The sequence below is a fragment of the Rousettus aegyptiacus genome, unplaced genomic scaffold (assembly GCF_014176215.1).
Source record: "Rousettus aegyptiacus isolate mRouAeg1 unplaced genomic scaffold, mRouAeg1.p scaffold_m13_p_5, whole genome shotgun sequence".
Lineage (NCBI taxonomy): Eukaryota > Metazoa > Chordata > Mammalia > Chiroptera > Pteropodidae > Rousettus > Rousettus aegyptiacus.
Window position 1 is genome coordinate 116,054,696 of NW_023416308.1, and position 26,834 is coordinate 116,081,529.

Here is a 26,834-nt window from a genome sequence, read left to right on the forward strand (position 1 = left end):
CTGCACGCCCTCACCTGGGCGCTACGCCACGCCCCCCACTCCCCGCCCTCGACGGACGGGCAGGTGCGTGCCGGCCAATGGGAGACGCGACTGTAGGTGAGGGTGGGAGGGCGGAGACGTGCAGGGGCGGGGCCAACCCTCAGCCAGGAAGTGGGGGGGCGGGCCCCGAACGACACTAACTCCTGAGCAGGGCGGGGCAAGGGGTGGGGTCCCAAGGGGACCGGAAAGACCACCTAGATCCCCGCGCAGCCCTAAATTCAGCCCTACCCGGGTCCTGGCCGGCCCCTAACCTAGATGGGGATGCCCGGGGTACTGCAGCTTCCCTCGCCCCCTGGGTCAGCGGCGCTTCTCCCTCAGTTCAGGAAGAGGGGCTGAGTACGCCCGCGGCCCCGGAGCCGGATGGGAGTTGTAGTCCTCTCCCTCCCCGCGAAGCCGACCGTTCTTGGCACCCTCCTCAAAAAACAAGTTAGTTTCTGATTTCATTTTATTTGTATGTTACAGCCGACCTGGGAGACAGGTAGGTGAGGCGGGGATGGTTACACCCATTTGGCCGCTGCATACACTGAGAACTGGGGAGGACAAAGGTGAATTAGGGGGCTGAGGGTGAGGAAGCCGTGCAGCTGGACCCTGCATTGGTGCTGGCTGTTAACTCCACCACAGGCTTTTAACGCCTAGGCGGGAGCAGGGCCTGCAGCCGGCCTGGAACATAAAGGCGGAGGAGAGGTCCGAGCCGGGCTGGAGAAGGTCGGGGGAGGGGAGGGGCTGGCCCTGTCCAGTGTTATTTATGATCTGCCCAGCTGTCTCCAGCTGGACTGGACCAGACGCCATGAGACTGTGGATCTGCCCAAAAAAAGAGCTCAAAGGGTGGGGTTTTTAGTAACTTTAGACAACAAATTCTTCCATTAAATAAGATTTCTTTGGGGTTTGCCCCCTCCCTCAGGCGGGGACCTCCTTGAGTCCCAACAGGGTCAGGTTGTCGGCCCTGAGGGAGGAGGCGCTCTATAAGTGTCCGTGAAGCTGAACTGAGCAGCCCTGACAGCCCTGGGGCTCGCCCAGGGGCCTTGCATGTGATCCCCTCTGAGACTTGCCTGGGGTCTGTGACATGGGGAAACCGAGATAGGCCGTCTCACCCACATAAGGTGGGGGAAGGGAGTCAGGCTCCAAACTCAAATCTGGGGATCCCGTCACTGCCTCTGTGTCTTCTGGGAGGGAGCTGGGATGTTGTGGTTGGGCTCTCGAAGTTCTCACCTGAAGAAGGTCCCTCCTTTTAGGGGCGGGGCAGGAGTAGAGCCCACAGGACTGTTCGAGCTCTCGGAGGCCACAGGGGGGCGCCAGAGACCAGAGGAGGACGGGGTGCTCAGCTCAGGCCCAAGTTCCCATCTCCCGGGAAAGTAGGAGGGAAAGGCTGCTGGGTGAGATGGGCCGTTTCTCCTGCCCCTTTTGGACACGCTGATCCCCCGCACACACCACGGCCCCAAGGGGTCAGCAGTCAGGGATCAACTGGTGAGATCTTTAGGTCCTGGCTCACTCCCTATGCGACATTGGGCAAGTCCCTTACTTAGCTTCTCTGAATTCTGAGTTCTCAGACAAGTCAATACCCCTGCACTTCAGGCTCCATCCTCACATAGTACAGCAGAGGGGGAACTGAGTCCCAGGTAGCAAAAACGGACCCACCGAGGTCTGCATGGGACAGAGCTGGGACTGGCAGTTGGCATTTCCTACCCATCTGGTACTTGTATTTGTTTTGTCATATCCCGTTTCAAGCCTCAGTTTCCTTATCTCTAAAAAGGGGTCGGCTCCCTGTCTACTCCTTTGCAGGGTCAGAAAGCCCCTCACAACTCAGTCTGTGCCTGAGCCCTGCTTCAGCCTCAACAAGCAGCCAGCCCTCCAGCCCTGTGGTCAGAAACAACAGCTCCTGCACTTGGCCCTGCTCCGTGCCCAGCAGATCTGTTCTCTGCTGCTGTGTGAGCCAGATGGCCAGAGATGCACAGGCCTCGCCCCAGGGAGCCTTGGTGTGGCAGACCCTGGCCCAGCCCAGTGGGTGTTCAGCAGGTGAGTGAGTCTAAGTAGACGTCCACCACCCACTCTCCCGTGGCCTTCTCATTCACAGCTGCACCTGTGGCTCCCCTGCCCCACGGTGGAGATTCAGCCCCAATGCCTGAGGTGAGCCTCTCGCAGTCCTGCCTCGGGAAGCCACTCAGCAGAGGAGCCTCAGAGCTGCTTAGAATGGCAGGCTGCCCTGGCCCTTGGCTACACCAGGGAGCCAGGGAGCAAGGAGAGGCTGGCCGTGGGGCCCTACAGCACTGCCTGCTGCGCACAATAGAGAACTGCCCCAGCTCAGGTGTGAGGGGCAAAAGGTGCGCGGAATGGCCACCAGTGGTCACTGGAGCTGTTTCCAGGAAGAGCGAGTGGTTGGAGGGCGGGGGAGTCGCATTGCTGCCCAGGCTCCAGGTCTTATTTAAATGCGTATCTATTGGGGTGGCTTTTGGGGAGGGGCTGGTGGAGATGATGGGGTCGAGGGTCCCCACTCCCTGAGCTAGGCCTGGGTAGCCATACTCCCCCACTCCCCCACCCGCATCAGCACACCGGCGAGGGGCGGGGGGGTATCCGTCGAAAAGTCCAAAGCCCCAAATGGGTGGACATATGGTGATTTCATCACCCTGGTTTTTCATCCAAAAACCTTCTCTGTGCTGTTCCAACACGCCGTAGGGCTCCCACACTCCACAGAGGCTGCCGCTCCATGTGGTTTTATAATTAGCAATCCCTCTGGGCTCACAGGAAGCCAGGCCCAAGCCCCCTCTGCCACCACCCCTCTGGCCCATGGATGCCACCAAGTCTGTGAGCTGCTGCAGGGAAGGGTGGGTCCTGCCTGCTTTGTTCTAGGAGCAGGGTGGGGTGCTGGACTCCTGGCACTGACCCTTACCCCCATCCTGGCTGGCCGCCCTGGGGTGCTCTGCAAAGGTGGCCACTCGAGTCTGGCACCCTAGGGGCCCGGTCCCTATGAGGCAGGGGTTCCTGCCTGCACTTGGCGAGGAAAGAAACACTCAGGAGGAGCGAGGACAGCAGTCCCAGTGAGTGACGGAGTTGGAGTTTGAACCCCCGCCTGTCTACCTGAGGCCCGTCCTCTGTCTGTGTGCTTTGAATGCTGAGAGGCAGACCTGGTGGCTGGGTGTCCTAACCCGTCACAGCCTGGTTGCCTTGGGTAGGTTCAGTGACCACCCCATTGGAATAAGAACAGGACAGGGGGTCGGATGTGTGGTAACATTTTTGTTTCCTAAGTAGCAAAAGAAATGTTTATTCCGATGAGATCTCACATGGAGCCTCGGTGATAAAACAGGGCTGCCCTGTGAGGGCCGCCTTGCTTCCTGGGTCCTGGGCTCTGAGAAGACGCTTAGGCAGATGGCCTCGAGGGCCTCTTACTGCACAAATTCTGGGTGCTGGGTTTAGAATCAGCCCTTCTGTGCCCAGCCTCTGAAGGGGGTGCCTTTTACCCAGGATCCTGGCCAGCTAGGGTGCTGGGGAAGAGGTAGGAACAGGTGCTCCCTGCCCCCAAGGGTGGCCACACCTTTGTGCACACACACACTGGCCCGCCCTGAATTCTCATTACAGCTGGGAGACCACGAACTATAAAACTCAAACCAGGGGCCTGAGCTCTGGGGCAGCACCGGCCGGAGGGGGCAGACACCTGCCCTCAGCCGCTCGCTTCTTCCGGTCTCAGGTCAACCCTTGCTTTCTGGGACAGACTTAGGGGGTTCACCCCACACTCCCCGCCATCTCATGCCGGTGGGCGGTGCAGAGAGTGCGGGATGTTCTAGAAAGCCCCCAGGGGGAAGGCTCATCAAAAGGGGTGGCGTGGGCCGGGCTGCGCTTCCCTCTCATTCCAGAACTTGGAGTTCTGTGTTTTCTCTACGCTCCAACAGCTTGAACGAGCATGTTCCACCACTCGGGTGACCCCTGGAAATGGAGGGGCTGCACCGAGCCTTCGGGGCCCTGTGCTGGAGGGACAGCACTTAATCTTCCATGTGGGTTTCTCAAATCTGAGTCTATACCACAAACTTCGGTGGGCGAGGTGTGAGCTGGAAACTTCGTTTTTCCTTTGAAAGGATCCTCTGGATTCGAGACCCAGCAGGGCTCACAGCCTGGCCGGGCAGACCGGATGCGAACCTCATCCTGTGTACCTGCTCTTCCTGTCTCGGGTTCTTGGCTGTGAAATGGGAAGAGCACCAACCTTCTCGGTCATGAGGGTCAAGGTGAACCCAGCACCAGGCACCAGAGTGGTGCCAGGAGGGGTGGCGATCAGGGACTGGCCTTCAGACCAGAGGCTGGCACGCACACCCCGGCCCTCGGAGCCCGCGGGCACCTGCCTGCCTGTTCATATACTGTCTTTTGCCATAAGTGCCTGGAGCACGCTCCACCCCGATTACACAAGTCTAAATCCTTCCATGGCACTGCAGTTCCCAATTCGTCACCCTTCCCTCTGTGTGCTGGTACACACAGTCCCCCACCCCCATCTGTGGCATGACTGGCCCCACCCTCAGTAATTGTATTTTTGTCAGTCCATCTGCTCATCCGAGTACCAGCTTCACTGTAACTCACCCTGGGGCCAGCACTCCTTTGTCTGCCTGACCCCTCCCAGTGCCAAGAGCCCCGTAGGCGCCCACATGTCTGTCCCCAGTGAGGGCAGGGCCCGGGCTGGAGATACTGTTAAGGTGTCGGGTGCCTACTCCCTGACCCCAGGGCAGGAGCCCCGTCCTGTCATCAGAGGTTCTCCCAACGTCTTCACCCCATCCCCTCTGCACACTACTGCTCAGCTCCCACCGAGCACGAGCCCCGCTTGCAGGCCTCACTCTGTTACGTGGAGGTGGTAGCTGCCACAGAGTGTGGCTGGGTAGGGTCCGCCACCTCACCCTGGCCGTCTTGCCAATCCGTTCCTGCAGGCGCTGTGGGGAACAGCCTCCTGGGAGAGACAACAAGGGACCGGAGCCAACTTTGGCACAATTAAACTTTTTAATGTAAGAAAAAAAGTCTCGTTTTAGTTGCTTTTTCTTCCCATAGGTTAAGCGTGGATAAGCCACTGCACCTGATACTGAATTCTTGTCGACGCGTCTCCATCCTCGCTTGATACCATATGGAACGTTGGGCCGAGGCTGGCTGGACGGGACCAGGCCAGTTCCTGGCCACCCAGATCCAGTCGAGAGAGGCCTGGAGACAGCACTGGGAGGTACGTGGGGGTTCAAGAGGTCAGCAGAGGAGTCCCTGCCACAGTGGCTCTGTGACGACTCCAGGCCTCGGCAGTAACCACTGGCCAGCAAGTACGCCCAGGCCCGAGGCTGCGCTTGGACAGCTTGGCTGAGGCAAAACTGAGGCGGCCTGAGCTGGCTGCTTGCTGGCTCGTGTTTATCGCTCTGCTTGGGGAGGGGGTTGTTCCAAGGACAGCCAAGTCACATGCTGCCCTTTGCTCAACAGGAGGAAAGCAGGAGAGGGCTTCCATGGGAAATGGGGGGATGACAGAGGGAGGCGGCTGGGTTGTCCCTGGTCTCCGTCTGGCTACTAGGCTGGGCCTGGAGCACCACGCCATACCAGGTTCATGAGGACCTCCTGCCCACTCAAAGGTGGGGCAGAGATGCACCAGAATGTTCCAGGAAAGTGAGGGGGTGCGGCAGGAAACACCACCTCTGGGGTCCCCGGCTGGGTGAGCTCTGCATGCACCCATGTCTAACGGCTCCTGGGTAGAGCTGCCCTTTGGGTGGAGTGTGGGAAGAGAGACAAAAATCACAGCTTCAGAAGAAGTGGTAGGGAAGTTACTGGAAAATTCGGTCAAGTATAAAAGGTGTCACTTTACAGAACCAAAACTAGCTTATATATTTTTCTGGAAGATGTTCTCTCGCACCCGCGCACCCCCCTAAACCACCCCGAAACAGGTAGCTGGGCCTTGCTTCTGTGACTGCCGAATGAGGGCCGGGGGACGTGAGAGCGGAGCAGGGCCTGTGTGCAGGGCCCAGGGCAGGGGAGGCACAAGAACCAGCTGGCTCTGGGAGCACGGGGAGGAAGCCCCTGGCCCGGTGGAGCGACTCGGCTTACAAACATACGTGGCCAGGCGTTCCCGTCCGCACGGCCCCAGGGCCTGGCAGCTGCCAGGAGGGGCGAGCCAGGAGTGGTCACGGTGGCAGGATGTGCTGCACAGAGCGGGGCAAGGACAGAGGACAGAGGCTGTGTGCGTGTGGGCGAGGGGCCACCAGACGGAGGAGGAGGCAAGAAAGAAGGCTGCCTCTAACGTTATATATTAAAAATATCCATAGTTCTTGTGCATAAAATTCCATCATTCACATATGAGCATTACCCCTGCCTCCCTTACTGGGCCCAGGAACAGCCTTAAAAGAAAGATGGTGGTTTTCCTTTTCAAGAACTGAGGAAACAGCCACTCAGTCTTTATGGACCTTGAGAACTGGTGACCCTTCCCCTCCCCCCAGTCTCTGCCTGGCTGGGCACTGAGATGGCTGGGCAGGTGGGGGCTGGTGGTCACTCGAGCCTCCGCTTCGAGGGCGGGATCAGGTGTGGGGGCAGGTCGGTGGGCAGCTCGTGGCCCTCCAGCTTGACTTTGATGAGGTGGTTGGCCAGGGCAAACTCCTCATCGTCCAGCAGCCCGTCCTTGTCCACATCGGCCAGCTTCCAGATCTTCCCCAGAACCGTGTTGGGCAGCTTGGACTTCACCATCTCCTTCTTGGCATTGGCACCCGTGATCTTGCCGTTGACAGGTGACAGCGTGTAGAAGATCTCGTCATAGGTGGGCTTGTCCTTGCCCACCACCCACTCGATGTCATCGATGCCTTCGCCGGCCCCCTCGCCGTAGCCATGCCCAAAGGGCCCGTTCATGGTGCCATCAAAGGCGCCACCCTTCACGGCCTGGGAGGGCATCAGGGACTCCTCCTGACGAACCATCACCATCAGCCGGGCGATGTCATTGGCCAGCATGTCATCCACCGTGTCCAGCAGCTTGGGTTTCAAGGCCTGGAACTTGCTGAAGTCCTGGGTCTGCAGCAGTTCCTGTGGTGGGTGGAGAGGAAGAAGGGTAGGTCTTCCTCCTAGGAGACCGGAGAGCATGGGGTTTCCCTCCCAGACTCCGGGAGGGGTAGGCAAAGCAAGGGTTCTCGTGAGAGCGCGTTCTGAGTCACTGCCCCAACCACTAAGCAGCTTGGGTGACTTGTTAACCGCTCTGGGCCTTGCTCCCCGGTCTGTAAATTGGGAGGTAAAAACGGTCCCTTCCTCAGAAGGCTGTGGCGAGGATTAATTGGGATGAGGCCAGAGGCCCTGGCACGGCCTCTCCCCACCGCCCAGGCTGAGTCACCACATTCCCCTCTCAGCGTCAGGACATGGGTCAACATCTCTGATTTGGGTGGAGTGCTGGTGATTAACCCAGCAGCTTCCATTTTGGGAGGCCCCACCCCACGGAAAACCACTCCTGACTGCCGCCAGCCAGCGGAGGGCGCCGGACGGCTGTACCTGCATCTTCCGGAGGCTTGGGAAGTCTCCGGCGGAGATCTGATGCTCCCGCTCGATCTTCGCGTAGATCTCTCCCAGGTTGTTCACCAGCTCTTTCTTTTTGCTCTCTTTACCGAAGACGTTGGGCATCTCCTTCTTGAGGGAGCTGATGATGTAGGCGTGGACCTGTGCAGACGGGGACAGAGCGGACGTCAGGGGCCACCTGGACACCTTGTCAGGAGCAAGGCCTGTGCCTGGGCTCACCCAGAAAGCTGCGATCATAACCCAGGAGGCCGAAAGCCACCCAAAGCCCACGTTCCTTGCTTCTCCACGCAGCCCCTTCCACGTGGCAGAGGAGCAGGGCTCCACCATCCTGCGTATGCAAACATGTGGACGCTGATGTTGAGGCCACAGAACTCCAACACGGCCTGAGTTATACTACATTTTATTATCATGACAGCCTCAGGGATGACTAAGGGCTAGAAAAATCCTACAAGGTTTTCCCCAGATGTTCCAAGCTGTATCTTAGCTTCAATACCTTGCTCAGAAGTTTTCCAATTCAGGGGCAGCACACCCTTCATTTCCCCACATCGGGCTGAAAATGCTGGCACCCTCCAAGGGCATCGGCCCTCCGGTCTTGCCCCTCTTCCCCCAGACTCGGGCCTATCCAGTCCCCTCCACTGGCCTGACTCCGTCTGCCCTGGGCCAGAAGCCCGGCTGAGAATGGCTCGAGGAGAGAAGGCCTGTCAGAGTCGCAGTCACTGCTCTGCCAGCACAGGCCAGCGCAAGCTGGCGCAGAGAGAGCTACTCACTCCAGGAAAAGGAAATGGTCTTGGACCAGCAGGCGGGGGACAAGATGGGAGAGCAAGGGGTTTCCCAGGCATGGTGACTCAATGAGCCCGCAGGCCAGACGATTACACACCATTTCTGTAAATGAACGGGCACGGACAGAGGTCCACCCGTTGTTCTGTCCTGGAAGGGGGCCGGGCCAGAGCACGGCAGCCCTGCTGGGAGGGGGGTGGGCAGGGAGAAGGGGGCGCTGCCCTTCCCTGCGGCCTGAGCAGAGGGCAGGACCCGTTTCTTCTCTATTCGCTGCCTGTCCCCCTTCGGCTCAGGATGTGCCCCAGTCCTCTGAGGCCAGGAGCCAGTTACTCAGGTTTTCTCATGGGATCTTTTCTTAGAACCAGCTTCACTCACCAGGAAGGTTCTAGAAGTGAGATACCTAGAAAAACGTGAAGCCCTGTTTGCTCCAGAGCAGGCTTCTGCAACTTCACTATGCCCACGATCGCCAGGGGATTATGTTCAAATGCAGACTCTGGTTTAGCGGGGCAGAGGTGGGGCCTGAGAACCTCCCTTCTAGCAAGCTCCAATCTGCTGGTCCAGGAGCATGCTGGGTAACCAGGGTGGAGACACAGCCCAGTGGTCAAAGATGAAGGGTCAGTTCTTATTACTAAGGCTAAGCACTGTAGGACTCCGGGCCTCAAGACAGTGTGGGGCGCCCTGGGCCACTGTGTTCTGTCCACAGCATTCTCAACGCCTCAAGGCTACACACAGGCAGCCAGCTCCCTGGAGGAATGGCTCTTGGGGCTCCTCCTGGGTGTCCCAGGACAGAGACTGCTGCCTGAAGAGAAGTGCCTGCCGTTCCTCAGTCCTGTGACACTCGGGAGCCCAGGGTGATTATTTCACTGGCCACAGGACTGCCTCTGCTGAAGCCGTAACCCCGACACAATGCCTTCCCACTCCTCTGCACACCACCCCTGCTCTCCAGTGGCCACTTTGCCACTAGATAGGTGACGCACGAGGGCCTCTGCCAGCCACCATGACCGTCCGGCCCAGGCTGGCGGCTGAGCTCTGTGCCATGAGGGTCTGTGACCCTCACATGTGCACTGACCTGCGCTGAAGACTTACCCCAGCAGGCTCAGACTCAGGAGTATTTAAAATCAGGTGTCCTGTTCTGTTCCTGTGTCTGAAGGGTCCACTGGTGGCATTAAGCTTCGTTTTCCAGCCCCAGGCACCCCAGGGTCTCACTGAAGTACATAGCGAGGCACTGAGATCCCAAACTCTTAAGCAATTCAGACGCTGCCGGCAGGTGCCAGCAGGACCCGAGCTTCCACAGAGGGCTAGGGACGGGTTTACGAGGCCTCTGGGGACTGAAGCCACCCAGCGTTCTCTCTGGGCCCACAGGCTCACACCACGTCTCTCCACTAGCTCCCTCCTGTCCTGGCTTAAGCTTCAGCTCCCACCGGAAGCCCCCCCGGCCTGGCCCGCCCCACCCGGATAGCTCCCCAGTCGTCTGCTTCTGCGGCAGCTCGTGCTCACCTTACAACAATACAAATAAATCGTGCGGTATTTTCCTTACGTGTTCTGCTCTTCCCCACACGGCCACCAGTGCTCAACAGAACTGGGAATGAGCCCGCGAGGCCTCGGGCCACACTCCACCCACTTCCACTCCCCAGGCTGCACACGGGTTGGGTGGTACCTTCCGCTTTGAGGTTTATGTGCATTAAGAAGAATCTCAGTTAAAGGCCGCACCCATGGGTGCAGACAGAGGACTGGTTCATACATCGTGCAATGCGGGAACGGCCAGGAGTCTGCAGGGTGGATTCTGCACATCCCAATCCCGAGGCCCCAGTGGCAGACCCAGCAACCCCCCCGCGCCCCACCCACCATTCTACCTTGGCCAGACGCGCCCTCTTGATCAGGTCATTGAGCTTCCTAAGGGCGGCGTTCCGGGGCAGAGACTGGATGTCTTTGAAGAGGTCCTGCTCCTCGGCCTCAAAGAGCTTGCGGTTGTCGGGGATCAGGAGCGGGTGTGACCAGAAGGAGCCGATGTAGACCCGGACCACCTCGGGAGTGTTGATGATCTTCCCCAGGGACCACATGAGGGCCCCGTACACCCGCATCAGCTGCTGGGTTTCGATCTGGTCAGCCTTGTTCAGCACCACACGGATCTTGTCCTCGTGGTTCTTGAGGGCCTTGATGACTTCCGAGAACTCATCGGAGATGTCCAGCTTGTGGGCGTCAAAGAGCAGGATGATGCGGTCCACCCGCTCGGCGAACCACTCCAGGACGGCCGCGAAGTCGTACCCTGTGGGACGGGAAGGGTGAGCTCAGGGGCCCCAGGGGCCAGGCGGCCCTGACTTGGCCTGGTACCTCTCCACATGGAGGCATTTCCATTTCCAGAATGTACTCACAAGGGCGGCAGGGTCACCGGGTCCCCCCATTTCTGTGCCCTCACTCACGCAGCGCCTGGCATTAGAGAGGCGCTTAGAAAACAAACGATGCGAAAGAAGTCACAAAGCCCAAGCTCTGAGCCGGGTCGGACCAGGGCAGGAGCGAGAAGACCCAGCGGCAAGGCTCAGCACCGCGCGGCGAGGACGGGCCTCGGCGCCGGCAGCCGCCACCGGGGTGCCCCGGCACAGCGGTGACAAGGAATACTGCGACACCACCTGCGGCTGCTACGGCTCCAGGCTCCCCGTTCTGTAGGAATCTCATCTATTCTCTATGACAGGCTGGCAAACTACAGCTCGGGGGCCAAATCTGACCCGCCACCTGCTTCCATAAATAAAGTTACACCGGCCCGCCGCCGCCGCCCCCGGCTGTACCGCCTGGAGCTGCTTTTGTCTACAATGGCAGAGTTCAGTTGTTGCGACAGAGACCGTAGGGCTTGCAAAGCCAAAAATGTTAACTCTCTGGCCCCCACAGAAAGTCTGCTGACCTCTGCTCCACAACGAGCCCATGAAGTTCAGCAAACCACTTCTCCCCTCTAGGTCTCAAAAACTTCTCTGAAGCGAAGCAGCTGCACGGAACTCCAGCTCTTTGCTCCCCTCGCTGCTGGTTCCCACCAGCCAATTAAGGCCCACCGGTGGCGGAGACTGCTAAAGGAATGCTTCCTTTCACAACACACCTGCCTGGTTTCAGCTCAATTCACGACCCCCCAGCTTTTTGGTAGCAGAAACGAACAAGGAGTATGAGCCCTCTGTCCGTTCTCTTCCTGAAGGATGCGCGCGTGCTGACAAGGGCTGGGGCGGCCACCTCGGGCTCAGAGATGAAGCCGGCCCGTCCGAGGTGGCCGTGGACTGTTATTTTTCACAGAAACCACCTGATGTCTTATTTAAGCCAGTAGAGTTTGAGGATTCTGTTTTGGTGGGTTAATTTGTATCCTATTTTACAATTATGCTTCTTCGAAATGTTTCCAGTTCTTCCACTGCCCCCAAAGAAGTGAAAACTGTTCCTTACCTTTTAGGATTCCTAAGAAGAGGGTAAGAACCCACCGCCTGAGAGTCCCTGGGCCTCGAGCCTAGGTCCCGGCCCCTGTGCTGCCGTCTCCTCTCTGTGTGATTCTGGGCAAGGCTCCCCGTCTCCTCGGTTTCCGCCTGCCAGCCCCCCGCCAGCCACCCGCCAGCCGCCCGCCTGCCACCCGCCTGCCACCCACCAGCCACCCACCAGCCACCCGCCAGCTACCCAAACGTAGCCGACCCTCTAAAGAACCACTAAGTGCTTGCCAGAGGGCAGTCCAGCCCCCGAGAATAAGCCAAAGAAGCCACTCCAGAAAGAAGAGCCAGGGATCCAGGAACTGGCCAAACTGACCTTGCCTACACTCCCCACCCTGGCCAGGGGTCCCCAACACCTGGCCTGTTAGGAACCGGGCCGCACAGCAGGAGGTGAGCAGCAGGTGAGCGAGCAAAGCCCCCTGTTTGCAGCCGCTCCCCAGCGCCAGCATCACCCCTCAGTTCCGCCTCAGATAAACAGGCATTAGATTCTCCTAAGAGCCCCGGTCCCTGGTGCCAAAGAGGTTGGGGACCACTGCTTTAGACTGTGGGAACAGAAAAGTAGGTGGAGATGGAGACCAAGGAAAAGGACAAACTGTAAAGAGAAAGCCCGGGGCAACCTATGGTGCCTGGAGGAGGGGAGGGCAGCCCGCTCGACCCTCTCAAAAGGAGCCTGCAGAGCACTTCACACAGTGGGACTCGCCTGGGCTGCTCCTCAGCCCACCCCGGGGCTGAATGCAAGTCCACAGTCCTCTGCTTCCTCCATCTCCCATCCCTGGCCCCTCACCAGGGCTTTAAGGTAAACAGTTAACGATGTGGGACGTGCCTGGGGCAAAGCCCTGCCTAGTTATATAAACGTTCTGGCTGCCAGGCCCCCCATGTTCAAGTGTGCTTCAGAGTTGCCTGAGTGCCTGAAGCCACAGGGTTCTCAGCCTCTCCCCGCCCTTGGGCACTCAAAGAACACAGGCTTTTAAATAAGATAGCTCTGGATTCAACTCCTGGCTCCAGCCACTGACTCTGTGACCTTAAGTGCTTAACTTCTGAGTTACACATTCCTCATCTATAAAATTTAAAAACCAGTCCCTCCCCATAAGATCGTGGGAGGGTCTAACGAGGTGACACGCAGACTCCCAGCACAGGGCAGGGCACTGCAATGACTCCCGTGAGTGGGACAGGCACAGGCGAGTGGAGAAGTGACAGGGCCCACTGGAACAAGGGACAAATGTTGGGCCTGGCTCTCAGGCCAGAGGCAAGACCCAGAAACTTAAGAACACCCTAAATCCACTGCTCTGTCCGCTTGGCATGGCAGCCTCTCCAGGGCAGCAATGAGCAACCCTCTCCCACCCACCACACTGGGGAAGCAGCCCTCGGACCAGCCAGGGTCTCTGAGCGGGGTGGAGGCGAGGTGGAGCTGCAGGAAGCAAAGCCTCTGCGACTCTGAACTTCAGCCTGAGCAAAGAGCAATCGGCCTTCCGGAGGTCGGGGCAGCTGTTTGGAAATGGCCGGCTACCCGGTTCCCCACGCTCAGTGTGGCAGGGCAAGAGCAAGTGCCAGGCCATTCCTGTGACAGTCACCAGCCACCCTCACAAGCTGCTGGTTCTGAAGTACAAGCCCCCGAGGCCCCTGGACACCATGCAGCTGGCTCCTAGAGCCCCAAAGAGACCACCCAGGACAAAGCCATCATCGGGACACCAGAAAGGAGGGCTGAGGAGCAGGCTGAGGGAAGAAGGGCAGGGCGCGGTGGCCCGTGCCTGGCTTCGCGGTCTGCAGGGCCTGGCAGGGCCTGCCGGGGGCCACCCCGCCTCTGCCTTTTATGGCCGGCTCTAGGAACGGCAGGTCAGCGCTGAAAAAGCGATGACTCAGACGGAACGGCGACGGCTCCCTCTCAGCAAAAACGAAGCCCAACATCTCGTCAAACTGTTCGTCCTCAGACTGACAAAAGTTCAAATGACCACAGAGTCACACAGCTGGAGAGGCAGCGATGCCAAACCAAGGCGCTGGGAACCGGGGCGCCCCGATGGGCTGGGCTCGAGCCCAAGTTAGCTTTGGCCCAGGAGCGAGGACAACGTGGGGAGCTGAGGTCGCCCCGCCCAGCATGGCCTCGCTCCCCCCTCGCCCAGTGGTGGGGGCCAAGAGCACCACGGGGAAAGCGGAATGTGGCCCAGAGTCACTGCCTGCAGCGCCCCAGGCCCCAGCCAGAGCCCGGTGCCCCCACCCCTCCCGCACACTCAGTCAGTCACTCGCCAACACCTCAACTCCGAGCCAATAGAGCTAAGGCCTTTTTTTTTTTTTTTTGCAGGTGAATGAAATTTCCTGTTTATTAGGGAAAACGCTCACACTTTTGGTGAAGGAGACACAATGGCTGGCCAAGTCCACCCACAGGTCACGAAAAAGGTCCCCAACACTCAGGCATGTGTGATATCATTGTAGGTGTGTGACCATGTACAACTAGGCGGCAGTAGCCACCGCCAGGCCCACCCACTGTCCTAACCCATCAATGCCTCGTTCGGCCTGAGAGATGGTCTCTCAACAGGCACCAAAGGCTAGACCCACAGCTGCAGCAGCGAGAGCATCGATCAAGTCCACGCAGGCAGCCACAGGCACCATTCAGCCTGGAGCTCTGCGGCAGGTGACAGACAAGTACAGGGACGAGCTTGCCAACCCCCCGCCCCCTAGCCCCCAGTGCTGCCCAAGGCAGTGAACCTTCAGGCTTTGGAACGCACGAGAGGTCAGCCTCAGTGACAGGTGCACTTAGCCACGGAGTCAGGTATCGGACACCCCACCTAACGCACAGCAGTTCTGCAGAAGTGGGAAGTCACGGTGTCCTTGGCGAAAAAGAAAATTGTGCCCCCACCCAGAGGTGGGAGTGTCGAGCGGTAGCTTCGTCCGCCTCGGGCTGGGTGGTAGTGAGCACTGGCGTGGTCACGCATGAAGGACACAGGCGACGGGGTGAGGGGTCAGCTGGAAAGACGAGGCTGGCCCTGCAGTGCGAGTGCACGCCAGGCCATCTCTGATAAGGAACAAGCCCTGGCTGAGAAAGCTCTGGGACCTTGAAGATATTAGGAAAAAATGAAAATGAGCCAGTCTCAAAGGACATTTAAATACTGCAGGATTCCACTTACAGGAGGTCCCTAGACAAGTCGAATCCACAGAGAGAGAAAGCAGAATGGGGGGTCATCAGAGGCTGGACGACGGGGAACGGGAGGTCACCAGTGTTCCACGGGGACAGAGTTTCAGTTTGGGAAGACGGAACCGGCTGTGGAGATGGACGGTAGTGATCACTGTACAATGTGACGCACTTAATGCTACAGAAACGCACACTTAAAATGGTCGAGTCTTACGTGCATTGGACACACGCCCCCCGCCCCCCACCTCTGCCACACACAGCCCCGGGCTGCGGGGAGACAGCAGGAGGCTGAGCCCATCAGGCTGTGCTCAGCCCCTGGGAAGCGAGCGCGGCAAGGCCAAGCGAGCCTCCCACACTGGCTCCGCGGGCTCCCTTTCCGAGCCCCTCTGGGCGCCTTCTGCCTCTCAGGTGCTGCCTCACGGGGTCTGGCTTCCTGCCACCCGGCACCGAGGTGCAGAGGCAGCAGGTACGATGCCTCCTCGCCCTACCCTAGCATCCTGCAGACACAGGTAGTTCCGCCAGCTGGGGGGAAAGCTGCTTCATACTTTCCAAATGTTTCTAGAACACGAACAATAGAGGGTTTGTCTCCAATCGACTTCTGTTTCCTGCCATTCAAGCTGTGTGGGCCCGGGTATTTCTTGCCATAGTTCTCCATCGCATGCGCTTCCAGCTCATACTGGGCCCAGGCGGGCAAAGCCGAGGTCGGAGAGCTGAGAATGGACACCGTGAGGACTCGCTCCGAGCAACCTTCAGCTAAAGTTCTTAGGGAAGGGAAGGCTCCCCCGCGCAGCACGGCGGTTAGAGGAAGGGGGTCCTGACGCCCCGGTGTTTGTCCCGGAGACATTAAGAAATCAAATTTGCACTGTACAAAAACGTTTATAGCAGCTTTACTCAAAACTGCCCAAAGTGGAACCCCAAACATCCTCCAACAGGTGAACGGATAACAAATGATGCATCCACAGGACGGGAGAGCGCAGCCACTAAAGGAACGAACCAATGACACTCTCAGTACGTGATGAACCGCGAAAGCACAAGCTACGGGAAAACGGGCACAACAGGCTCGCACTGTGGTTCCATCCGGGACGCTCTGACGAAGGCGAAACTTTAGGGACAAGTATCAGATCCACGGGTCGTCTGGGACCAGGAGTGACTACCAGGGGGTGCAGGGAACTCTCCCGGGTGATGGAAAGACACTGTATCTTGGCTGTGGAGGTGGTCACATGACTGCTTCAGAGCGCTGCACACTGGAAAAGGTGAGTTTCACTACACATCACTAGACCTCAATAAATCTGACCTAAGGAGCAACGAAACAAAGGGCAGGAGGGCCCACAGAGAAGACAGATGGCTTCTGGACTCAGGCTCCCATTTAAATCCTCAACCTACTCAACAAGCAGCGGTGTGACCCTGGCAAGCCACGTGCCCTCTCTGAGCCTGTTTCTTCCTCACAGAGCTGCCACGAGCATCAAGTAAGCACCTGGCACTCTGTGAGCACTGGGTGAACGTTAACTAGTATTTACGCACAAGATCTGTAGTCTGGACTCAAGAAGCTCAGATTCGGATGGGCATGTAGGCAACGACCACTTCTAACGGGTGAAGAATGCATCGTACCCCAAATTAAACCAAACATTTGCAGGCGCTTGGGCCAGCTGCTACCCAGCTGGCCGCCGGGAAACAGGTGCCAAGCACCCGCACCAGCTGGTACCAACTCTCCGAGGGAGGAGCCGCCCACGCCCCTCGGCATAGCTGGCAGCCCTCCCATGAGGGAGCTGCTGGCTGGACTGGGGGGCGGAGCGGGGGGCAGCAGAGGGCGGTGGTGAGAGGAAGGCTTTCGGGAGGTGGCTATGCCCACAGGAGGAGCTGGAATCCGAAGGGAAACCCCGGCTGCTGAGTCAGTGCTTCCCCATCCTCCAGCTCCTTGGGATGCTATTTAGAAAAAGGTCTTCCTCATTAAAGTCTGGGAATTCCTGGATTTTCCAGTGTCTTCATTTTCGGTCAGCTGACGTTTGCAGAATACTTAACTGTGCACCAGGCGCCGGGGCAAGAGCTTTCCACATGGCACCCCGTGACCCTTGGCAAGAACAGGAGGATGTCCCGCCACCCTGTTTGACCGGTGTGGCTCCTGAGGGCTGCAGCAGTTCCTGAGGGCCCCCGGCCCCTAAAGTGCTGGCCTGGAACTGGGAACTTCCGCCATTAGCTGAGCTCTGGATGCTGGGAAGCCAGGAGGCACACAGCACTCAGCCTGCGCAAGGCTTTCGGGCAACCTCACCGAGCATTCTATGGGCTGAATAACCCTGGTGAAACACTGGCCTGGAGACTTTTATGCATGGGGCATTTCAGGAGGTGGTCAGCATAAGGATCAGCCAGAAGGGACACCCCTAGGTCAGAGGGGTCCTGGTCTGGGCCAGGGATGCCCTGCCTCTTAGAGATCAGGCCAGCACCTGGTCCTCAGTGGAGCCTAGGAACCCGGGACAGTCAGCTGCAGGGCGAGTGAGAACCCACGAGACCAGCCAGCCTTGGCCAGGGCCCCCAGTACCTCTCCCTGGACAGCCGGAGGGGCAGATTCTGTCTGGAAGCAGAGAACAAGGAAAAGGAAGAAGATCCCAGCATTGTTCAAAGCCCCAGACCTCGGTCCATTTCTGAGCTCTGGCCAACAGAGAAGCATTCCAGAAAAGCTGAGAAGCCCTGCACAGTAATGGCTACGACTTGTCTGACCCGAGGCCTCGGGGGCTCCTTCACCCCAGGGCGCCCTCGCGCAGCACAGTGCGGTCTGAGTGCTGCCCCTTCTGGGCGCTAACCCTAGTGCCAGCACGTGCTCGCCCGCCTGTGTCATCTTGGGCTAATCGCTTAACTTTGCTAAGCCTCTACTTCCTCATCTGAAAAGCAGTAGCTTCCTCGGGGGTGCAGCTGCTGTGACAATGACATGGAGCGGGTTCCGATGGCACTGGTCAGAAGCAAGCCAGGCACGAGGCTGGCCGGGCTCCAGTCTCCTCGTCCAAGTTTAAAGGACCCTTCCCTGCTGCCGTGACTTCCAAGGGAGAAACAGACACAAAAGTTCCAGCTCGGCTCACACAGGGTCACTGGCCGGGCTCCTGCCTCCCGGGCTGGGGCTTCCGCCTGAGTGCGCCTCCTGTCGCGGCTGCTGAGGACTCGGCATGGAAGACCCTGACGTGACAGTGTAGGCAGCCAGCAGCCTGTGAGCCCGGGGCACCAGACCTGCCGGCCCCAGATGCCCTTTGGATCACCCTTTGTCACACAGGTGGCACCCAGGAATGAACGCTGCATGCGCAAGTCACTTCCTCTGCTGACGCAGGAGAACTGTTATCTTTAAAGTCACTTGGGAGATTAGCACAACAGGGAAGTGCAGCCCGAGACCCCTGCAGTGATTCCCAGGGGTCTCTGGCGGGGAGGGGGGGGGGGCTTCACAGGTCCTTCCTTATCTTTCCTGCATGCATTAGGGACAGTGGCATTAGGGACAGTGGGGAAAAAGTAGGAGGGGCCAGGCCTGCGGGGGTGGGGAGTGGGGGTGGGGTGGGTGGTGGACCGATGTAATTAGCAACTCTAATGCACATGCGCCTCCAGAGGCGGCTGCGGGGACCCAGGGACCCGGGGAACTGGGGACCCATGGTTTCTGATGGCTCCGTCTCTCCGAGAGGGAAACACCTGCTTTCCACATGGTCAGTAAAGGGCGTGGAGAGAAGTGGCGGGGAGCCTGGAACGTACTGCCCTGCTCCGACTTCCGGTGCTGGACAGGGAGACATGGGACCTTGGCAGTGACAGATGGGTGGGACCTCGAGGAGGACAAGTCCACTCCTTTTCCATATACCCCGCAGCCACCACCCTTGGAGCCCACGCCCAGCACAGCTGACGGGAACCTCATGACGGCCTTCCTACTGCTGATAACACACTAATACCAAACATATTCCACAGCGAGTCCCGACTCGGTAACTTAGTAAAATGCTTTAAACCTATTCCTCTGGGGATATGGAGGGGAAGAAATGATCTGGTAAAATCAGTCTGATGTCTCGCTGTCTCACAGGAGGAAAACCCTTCTCTATTTAGAACACCTGGCTTACCTTTAAGCCCCCCTCCTTCTTCCTGCCCATGGGGGGCGGGGGTGAGGGGAGGCTTTCTGTGGCTGCCCAGGGACCCAGAGGGGCCACACCTTGCACCTGGGGAGGCACAGGCAGGAGCCACAAGGCGGAGCCGGGCGGAGCACTAGCGAGCCCGTGTCTCCAGCAGGCTTCCTCTCTCAGGTAACTGCCATCTGCTCAGGCATCTTGAAGACTGGGACTGCCTTGCACGCTGTGTCCTCCTCGGCCCTGTCAAATGACTGGAAGGCACGCTGAGACCCTGATCTGGTGACTGTCCCAGAGAGAGCAAGTTGGGACACCACTGCCCACCTCTTAGCTGATGCAGAAAGGAAACAGAGAGAAGGAGAGAGGCAGGGGAGGGCGACATCCCAGTGGGCAGTGCCAGGGCACCTCGTGTCTCAAGACATGTATGCCCACCTTCTCAGCTGGCTGAACTCCTCGGAGGTGCCCAGCACGAGAACCTTCCAGCCTGGTGGAAACCAGCTGCTTCTGAGTTCCCGTTTACGTGACAACAGAGGCCACAAGAACCCCGAACCATTTCTCTCAAATAGCTTGAATCTCAGCTCTGAAGGCCGTACTGAGCCCGCGTTCCTGGAAGATAAGCTGCTTTTTGTAAGCGAATGTCCCTTATCTGAACAAGTGTACACATCCACTGGGGCTGGGAGCATAGCGTGAAGCCCAGAGTTGGCCTCCAGAGGCAGCCTTCCTGCCTATTCCTCCAGGTCATTCAAAAGGCAGCTCTACAGAGCCTCAAAGAAAGTCCCTCTAGGACAGCTTGGCCCTGGAGGTAGACTGAGAATCCCCCTTTGTGGGTCTTTCCCTTTAAGAGAAAACAATTCAAATTTTCTAGCCTGGCTCTGGCAAACAACAATTTGCTCATCAGGCATTTTCTTAAAACCAGGTAGGAATAATAACAGCAGTAAGAAAGAAAAAACTGGCCCTCAGTCTTTCAGAAAGGGTCCCTAAATTTCCTCCTTTGAACTCCTGAGAGTGTCACTATCTGGTGGAAAACCTAAAAATTTAAGGCAGATTTGGAGACGGAGCAGGCTCGGTGCGCTCTAATGCAAGTCGACATGGGCAGGGGACCCCGGGTCTGAAAAGCAAGGTTTGACAGCACTGAGAACAGGTCTCCCCACCACGACCACCTCACAGCCACAGCAAAGACACACTACCCCCCACATCTCAGGTTGCTGGCTTCATCTGCAAAGCTCACAAACGCTGAGCTGCCCGGAGGGAGAGGGGTGCGGGAAAGATCTAGATCTACAAGCTGACTTTAACCGTCACTTGTCTTCAACTGTCTCTGTGTCTGATCTCGTTTCATTTGCACTTTTGCAGCTGCAGGCACCACTCCTGGCCGGCCAGATGTCACTGCCCTTGCCCTCCTGCTCCTCCAGGACCCGAGGCTCCCCTCCCTTCTACAAAAGGGGGTGGGCAGGAGAAACAGGATCTGGTTCGGGCACATTCTGAACCAAAGCCTGGCAGAATCCAGCCAGTTTACACAATTGGAATGGGCCTGGTGCTAATACTCCATAGGAAAACCTGCCCCTCCTCGCACAGCACCCAGGGCGGCCACTGCTTACCAACATTTACGCAAATTTAAACACATTTCCCCAACATTTACGCAAATTTAAACACATTTCCACTAGCTCGTAAATAGTTAACAAATTCTTGCCAGCAACTCCTTATGGGGCTTGTTCAAGTCAAACTGTTCTCCCCTAAGCTGCTGGACTTACTAGGAATGTATGTGGCTTTGGGAGGCAAAGGTTTTAAACACAAACTAAGGTGAGTGAGCCCCAGGGAGCCAGGGGCTCATTCGCAGTCAGCAGTGCCGGCTGAGGTGCCTTGCAGCCCACATACTGAGCAATTTCCTGTGGCCTCACAGCCAGTCCTGTCCCTTCAAGCATGCCCTAGCAGCTGAAAAGCATGACAGTCACACAACTTCGGCTGTTTGCAACCTTAGCAAAGGGAACCAAGGAAGAAAGCAGCTTCTGCCTCTCAGGGCTTGGAGCACTGATGCCAGACAAGGTTGATGGGAAATGGGTTCTCACTCGGCGCCATCTGGTCTGCGTCACCAACAACATCCTAGTCTGACCACCCCAGGAGCCCTCGGCAGTGTCGCAGCCTGTTTACCTCTGCTGATTCGCTGTTTCTCCCCAGACAGGATCCCAGGAGTGTCGATGATGCTTATGCTGTCCAAGACCGGGCTGGGCAGCTGGGCGCACATGAACCTGCGTAGGAGCGAGAGCCAGGGAGAGAGGTCAAGGTTCAGTGATCGCTGCCCTGGAGGGCACGGCAGCACCTTCTGCCACCTCCGCTTCCTTCCCAGAAATGAGGAACTTAAAAGAGGTTTCCTATCACCTTAGTTTCCCAGGGGTGGCCAGCAGACTACGTAGTCTCCTCATGGGCATCCAACCAGCAGGCTCCACCGACCATCGGCACTTCCCTCAACTGACCGTGGGGTACTTCCCTCGCATTAGCTTTTCCCCCAGAGTTCAAAAGTTCAGCTTTCAAGTTGCTGATGTGTTAGTGAAAACTGCACGAGCCTAGGTCACCATCACAATCCAGAAGAGAAGCAGAAGCGTGACAATGAAACCTTGGGATTCTACAGTAAAATTTTCAACCACTTGGTGACATTGCCGCACGTAGAAGAGAGATGGTTCTTTCCTGCTGGGGCTGGGCCCAGCGCTCCCCTTCCACCCAGCTGCTCGGGGAGAGGGGCTGAGTGGGCAGCCAGTAAAAGCTGGGGGACCACACAGGCTAGGTGGTGGGGCAGGGAGGTCCTGACACCATTCTCTGAAAGTCAAATCTGGTCCAGGAAGACTGAAGCCACAAAGAGGCTGGCAACGTAGTGAGGGCTTAGCTGTGCGTGCCTGAGTTCCTGCTGGACTGAGAACAGCCCAGGACAGCAAGGGGCTTTCCCAGCTGAGAGCAGAGGTTCTTGATGGCACAGAGTAAAGGAGCCTTTGAAAACGTCTCTGAAAAAGGTATTGTGAGCAAAGAAAATACTGACCCATTGTCCATAGGACACAGGCTTAAAGCTGCCTGTCCGACCGTGGGGAGAGAAATCTGAGCTGCTCAGCTTTCCCGCTGGCACCACCCCCCAGCTGACCAGTGGCCCACAGGCCGGGGCGGCTGGCCAGAGGTGAGAGGTGCTGCCTGCAACACAACACAGCAAAACCAGCTGACCCACGGGCCGAGCAAACCTTGGACCTCATCCTCCCCGCAGAGCCCGAGTGCTGTAAATAAGTGTGAGTCGCTGGGGTTCCTGCTCGGGAAAGGAGTCACTTGAGAGACAAACTAAAAGGATTTGAAGCAGAATGGGCTCTGGGAATAACATACATGATAAGGCCTGTGAATGAGCCTGGTGAACAGTCAACATCTGGAGGACTCAAATGACTGCTCTGCAAAGCCCAGGCATGTGGTGGGAACCGAGAGGCCCGGGCGGGTTTCACCTCGCACTGCAAGTGGGCGGTACTGGTTAGGCAATGAGGATACCCTGACTGTGCCCTGCCTCGCTCAGCTTGCTCCATCGGATTTCAGTCTCAGAGCGGCCACTTAGGGGGCAAAAGCTGGAAAGTCAAGTTCATGACTCAATGAGTCTCTTTAAGAGCGCTGGGAGAGGCTGTGTCCGCCAGAGAAGCGCCCCCTTTGTGTGCCCTGGCTAGAGGGGAGGCACAAGCTGACACCGCTCGGGGCGCGGGGGGCGGGGGGGGGCCCTCTGCAAAAGTGCAAACCCCTGGCCTTTCCCTTCCCCACCATCCTCGGCTGATAAGGCCTCTTTCGACAGGGATATTAGCGTTTGGGGACTCTCTGGAGATGAGATGGTGGCAAGAAAGAAACAAGTGTGGTTGTCACATCCTGTGGCACCAACATCATCAAAGCGCCCGTCTGGGACCCGGCACTCCTGAATTGCTCTTTGTGTGGTAAAAGCAATAGAACAGTAACTGGCTACACAGTCGGCGTTGCATCCACACACTGGGTGAGCTCCACAAATCGACCTGGCTCAGGCTGCAGTTTCTTGAACCAATGAGGTGAGGTTGCCTAGATGTCTAAGGTCTGCTCTCACAAGCTGAAGTGGAGACCCAAGGACAGCCGAGATACCTTTGTTCTAGCTTCCCAAAGTTCTGCGTGAAAGTAGACACCTAATGATGCTTGGAATTCCCAGCATAGCAGCGAAACTTTCCATAAGATCACACTGCGCCCACCAGCTAACAGTGGGAGCCAATCCCCTATCTATAGGCACAATAATTCTAAAACACTAGCATACTCCAGAGGAAGGCTTCAGGTTAAGAGGGGCCGTGCCTCTTCAGGAGTCTCACCAAAGGGCCCTAATGCGCAAATAGTATAAAAAAATAAGAGAACAGGCTTAAAGCCCTGAAAAGAGCAAAAAGACAAGAGTAGCCTGCCTGTCTTCTCTGTTAAAGGTCAGCTCTGTTCCTGGAGGTAAGGCCTGTCCCTGAGCTTGGACTAGGGGCAAGCTGGTCCACCCTGTGGGGCTGGACAGTGTCTGGAAAGGAATGTGATCACACAGGGCGGAGACCTGGAAGGCAAGAGTCAAGGATTCTTTCCTAGGCTCTTACTCAGATCCAGACTTCAAAAGGCATGTGCAGTCAGTCACTCCTTGAATGGAGGGTAGCAGGGAGGGCAGATCTGTGTACATGCCATGGGGGTGGGGGTAGAGATTTTAAGAACACTGACTAGCACCTCCGAGTTCCTTTAGGGAAAAGTGAGCTTAGTGGCTGCACTGCTTAGAAGAGGTGACTGCCTTTCACTCATAGCATCATAGTTAGAATCTTATCCTCATAAGAAGGCAGGTTTTGCCCATTTAACTAGAGAAAAAGAGGCCCAAGTAGGTTAAGGAACCTCCCAGAAAATCTATATAGGGACTCAGGGCCCGAATTTCATTCCAGGGCTCCCAGGGCTACGGCCTGAGGCTCCTTGCTGAAACTCCTTAACACAGCACAGTCCCTGGGAGGAGTGTTCTAACCTCAGCTGTCTACTGCCCCAAACTCACCAGACCACAGCAGATCCTCCCTGTACCTCCTACACAAAACCACTGGCCCCAGGGGAGGCACAACACATCACACTAGCTAAGGGAATGGCTAATTCTCCCACACACTTAAAAAACAGACCATTGAAGGAAGGGGGGTGGTGGTGGTGGTTTGAATGAATTAGGTGCGTCCAGTCTGGGTGAAGAAGGTGGAGACAAGACCAACTCCTGGTTCTGGGAGAAGTGGGGTTAGGACCTTTGGGAGTTAAACTGATATCCTAGAAAATTCTAGGGTAGCCAACGACGCCCACTCCCAGACCCATGGGTGGGATTTCTGTGCGAAGCGGCAGGGGACCCTGTCCCAAAGACTGGTCGCTGAGGGATCTCGCCCGGGCCTCGTAGACAAAGGACGGCGGGGCGGCGGCCGCGGGAGGGTCGGGACCCGCGCCCGGGTCGTCCCCCCCAAGACCCCCAAGGCAAGGGACGGGTACCTGTTGAGGAAGGCGTTACCGAAGGCGTTGAGCTTCCGGAAGGGGCGCCGCGGGTCGACGACCAGCGCGTTGCCAGGCACCATGCCCTCGGTGGGGCCGTGCATGACCGCGATGAAGGAGTCGGTGGTGGGCTCGGGCCCGATGCGCATCCCAGGGAAGTCCTGCTCGATCAAGTGCCGGATGAAGGTGGTCTTGCCCGTGCTGTACTGGCCCACAAGCAGCACCATGGGCTTGTTGTCGAAGTCAGCGTCCTCCAGCGCCGGCGAGTGGAACTCGTGGAAGCGGTAGTGCTCCTCCAGGGGCAGCAGCTTCTGCGCGTACAGCTGCCGCAGTCCCTCTGCCACCGTCTGGAAGAGCTCCGGCTCCTTCTTGCGGCGGGCATCCTTGCTGACCCAGCTGAACATGCTGCCGGAGACGCGGCTGGCTGCTGCGGGGCAGAGCGGCGGCTGAGAGCTGGGCGACGGCGCGCAGCCGAGGCGGGGCCGGGCCGGCAGGCGGAGGGGCGGAGGGGCGGAGGGGCAGGGGGCGGGCAGCGGCCCGCACTGCGCACGCGCACGGCACGGCCCGCGAAGCGCCCTCCGCGGAGTGGAGCGCGCGCCTCGTTGAGAGCCCTTTATAAGGCCCGGCTCCTCCGTCCGGGCACGCGCGCGCGCCGCCGCCGCGGGGACGCAGGGGATTGGGAGGGGGAAGAGCCCCGCCTGTGGACTCCGTGCCACGTCTTCCCTCCCCCGCCTCCCATTGGCCGATTCCAAATCTCGCGAGCGCACTTGCTCCGTTCCCCGCCCCTGGCCCGGGTGCCGTGGCAACCACGCCTGTTTGGCCTCGCCCCAGTGGGCCGGCTCGCGGAAGTGCTGCGGTTCGGGAGGCGGGAATCGGGACACGGGCGTGAGGAGGTCTCGGGGCCTGCGTGCCGTCCAGCCTCCGCGAGACGCCCAGTTAGAAACCCCAGCTTCTTGAATTCGCGTCCCACTCGCAGTTCCGTCACGAACAGTCTTCCTCCCACGGGCTCCGAATCTCTGGAAGCTTAGGAGGACCCTGGGGGCCTTGTGCCCCCCATCAGCACTGCCTTTCCTTGTCTCCTGTGGCCCCTGCTTCCCAGACACTCCCTCTGATCCCCGCATCTTTGTCTGCTCTGGGAGAGGGAGAGGCAAGAAATAGGAGGTAGAGGAAGCTGAACATCCAAGGAGGGGCTGTGACTGGGGAAAGAAAAATGAGGAGGGAGAGGAGACCAATTGGGAAAGTCTGGCCAGCAGCAAGGGGTGAGCTGCCCTCAGGCCAGAGGGGCTGGGAATTGGGAGATGGACACAAGCAGTGGAGGACGCTTTTGCCATATGGCTTGGGGGAGAAAAGATGGCCTCGGTAAAGAGACCGTATCTGTGGGAGGGTGGGAAGGGGTAAAGAGGAAGTTGAGACCCTTTGGCCACATGAGTTTTGAGGAAGTGAAATAGGAAATTCCCTCTGTAGAAGGAGGGGACATGTGAGGCAACAGTGAAATTTTGTGGGAAATTAGAGGGAATTAAAAAACCCAAATACTTCCGCTTCCTCTCGGGGTCACCACCAGTTACCAGTTATTTACTCTGACCTGTCCCCCTGCCCTCCTTACCAGTTCCTGGCTGTTCCATTTGGCTTATTCACCCGCCATCATCCTGGGCCACATGTAGGTCCCCTGGGCTGTCCAGGCCGGTGAGAATCTTCAGTGAGTGATGTCAGAGCTTTGGGAACTGTGATTGTTATGTAACCAGTACTAGACACTGAAGCGTGGGAGGGGGGTCCCAGGAGGCTCCTGGACAGATCTAAAATGTATTTGGAAACTTGGAGGTCTCATGTCCAGCTGTTTGGCTTCTGGGAGGTGTGAGAGCCTGGAGGGCTGGATACCTACATCAGGGAAGAAAGCAGGCTAAGAGGACAGAGGCAAGAACTGAGATCTGAGAACAAGCAGAATATTAGGGAAGCTGAGTCAACTGGGAGCCAGAGGGCAAGATGGCAGCTTTGGTCTCCCACCCCTCGTAGCGTCAGGCCTCAGTGCCTCCTGAGGGAATAAGTAAAGTTAAATCGATTGCCTTCTCTCGCTCTCTAAGCATTGGAGAGCTCAGCCTTCAGTCTTAGGTCCCTGATTTACTGCTTTTGTTTGGATTTTATTAGCATTCTTTTCATCAATCACAGTAAAATATGTGAAAAGAAGCCATGAGACTCTTTGGCATTCTCAAAAGAGGATATTGAGGCTGTCACCATAGGCCATGTGCCAGCTGGTGACCAGAAGCCTCCCAGAGGCTCCAGACTTCCTGGGCCAGCCTTCCAGCCAAAGGACTTGCTTCCTACGTGGTGCTTTGAGGGGTCCACCCCGGAGACGCAACTTCTGGGCTGTTCCAGGGTAGGGCCCCAGGC

The 26,834-nt window shown here is 57.9% G+C and overlaps 1 protein-coding gene and 1 long non-coding RNA gene across 5 annotated transcripts; one reads left to right on the forward strand and one right to left on the reverse strand.

Moving 5' to 3' along the window:
* Nucleotides 1-221: 221 nt before the first annotated feature.
* LOC118602793 lies at nt 222-4,885 on the forward strand. 4 transcript variants are annotated; one of them, XR_004950780.1, is made up of 4 exons: nt 222-465; nt 1,272-1,503; nt 1,819-2,052; nt 4,104-4,885. It is a non-coding gene; the product is annotated as an uncharacterized LOC118602793 (long non-coding RNA). The 4 variants fall into 4 exon arrangements; XR_004950778.1 differs by lacking the exon at nt 1,272-1,503 and having other exon boundaries at nt 222-517; XR_004950777.1 differs by lacking the exon at nt 1,272-1,503.
* A 1,375-nt stretch (nt 4,886-6,260) lies between these two features.
* Nucleotides 6,261-24,941, reverse strand: EHD1 (EH domain containing 1). The gene is made up of 5 exons (XM_016157489.2): nt 24,450-24,941; nt 21,099-21,196; nt 10,155-10,567; nt 7,501-7,665; nt 6,261-7,044 (listed from the first exon to the last, which is right to left on the reverse strand). Exons 1-5 carry the CDS (start codon nt 24,851-24,853, stop codon nt 6,520-6,522), a joined length of 1,605 nt encoding a protein of 534 aa, XP_016012975.1. The 5' UTR covers nt 24,854-24,941; the 3' UTR covers nt 6,261-6,519.
* Between the last annotated feature and the right edge of the window lie 1,893 nt (nt 24,942-26,834).

Bases quoted from the DNA above. Each gene is read 5' to 3' on its own strand.
- EHD1 (XM_016157489.2), bottom strand. From the start codon at position 24,853: ATGTTCAGCTGGGTCAGCAAGGATGCCCGCCGCAAGAAGGAGCCGGAG. The intron at 21,197-24,449 runs GTACCCGTCCCT...GCTCCTACGCAG, and splicing joins GGTAACGCCTTCCTCAACAG to GTTCATGTGCGCCCAGCTGC. The intron at 10,568-21,098 runs GTAAACAGGCTG...CCCGTCCCACAG, and splicing joins GAAACAGCGAATCAGCAGAG to GGTACGACTTCGCGGCCGTC.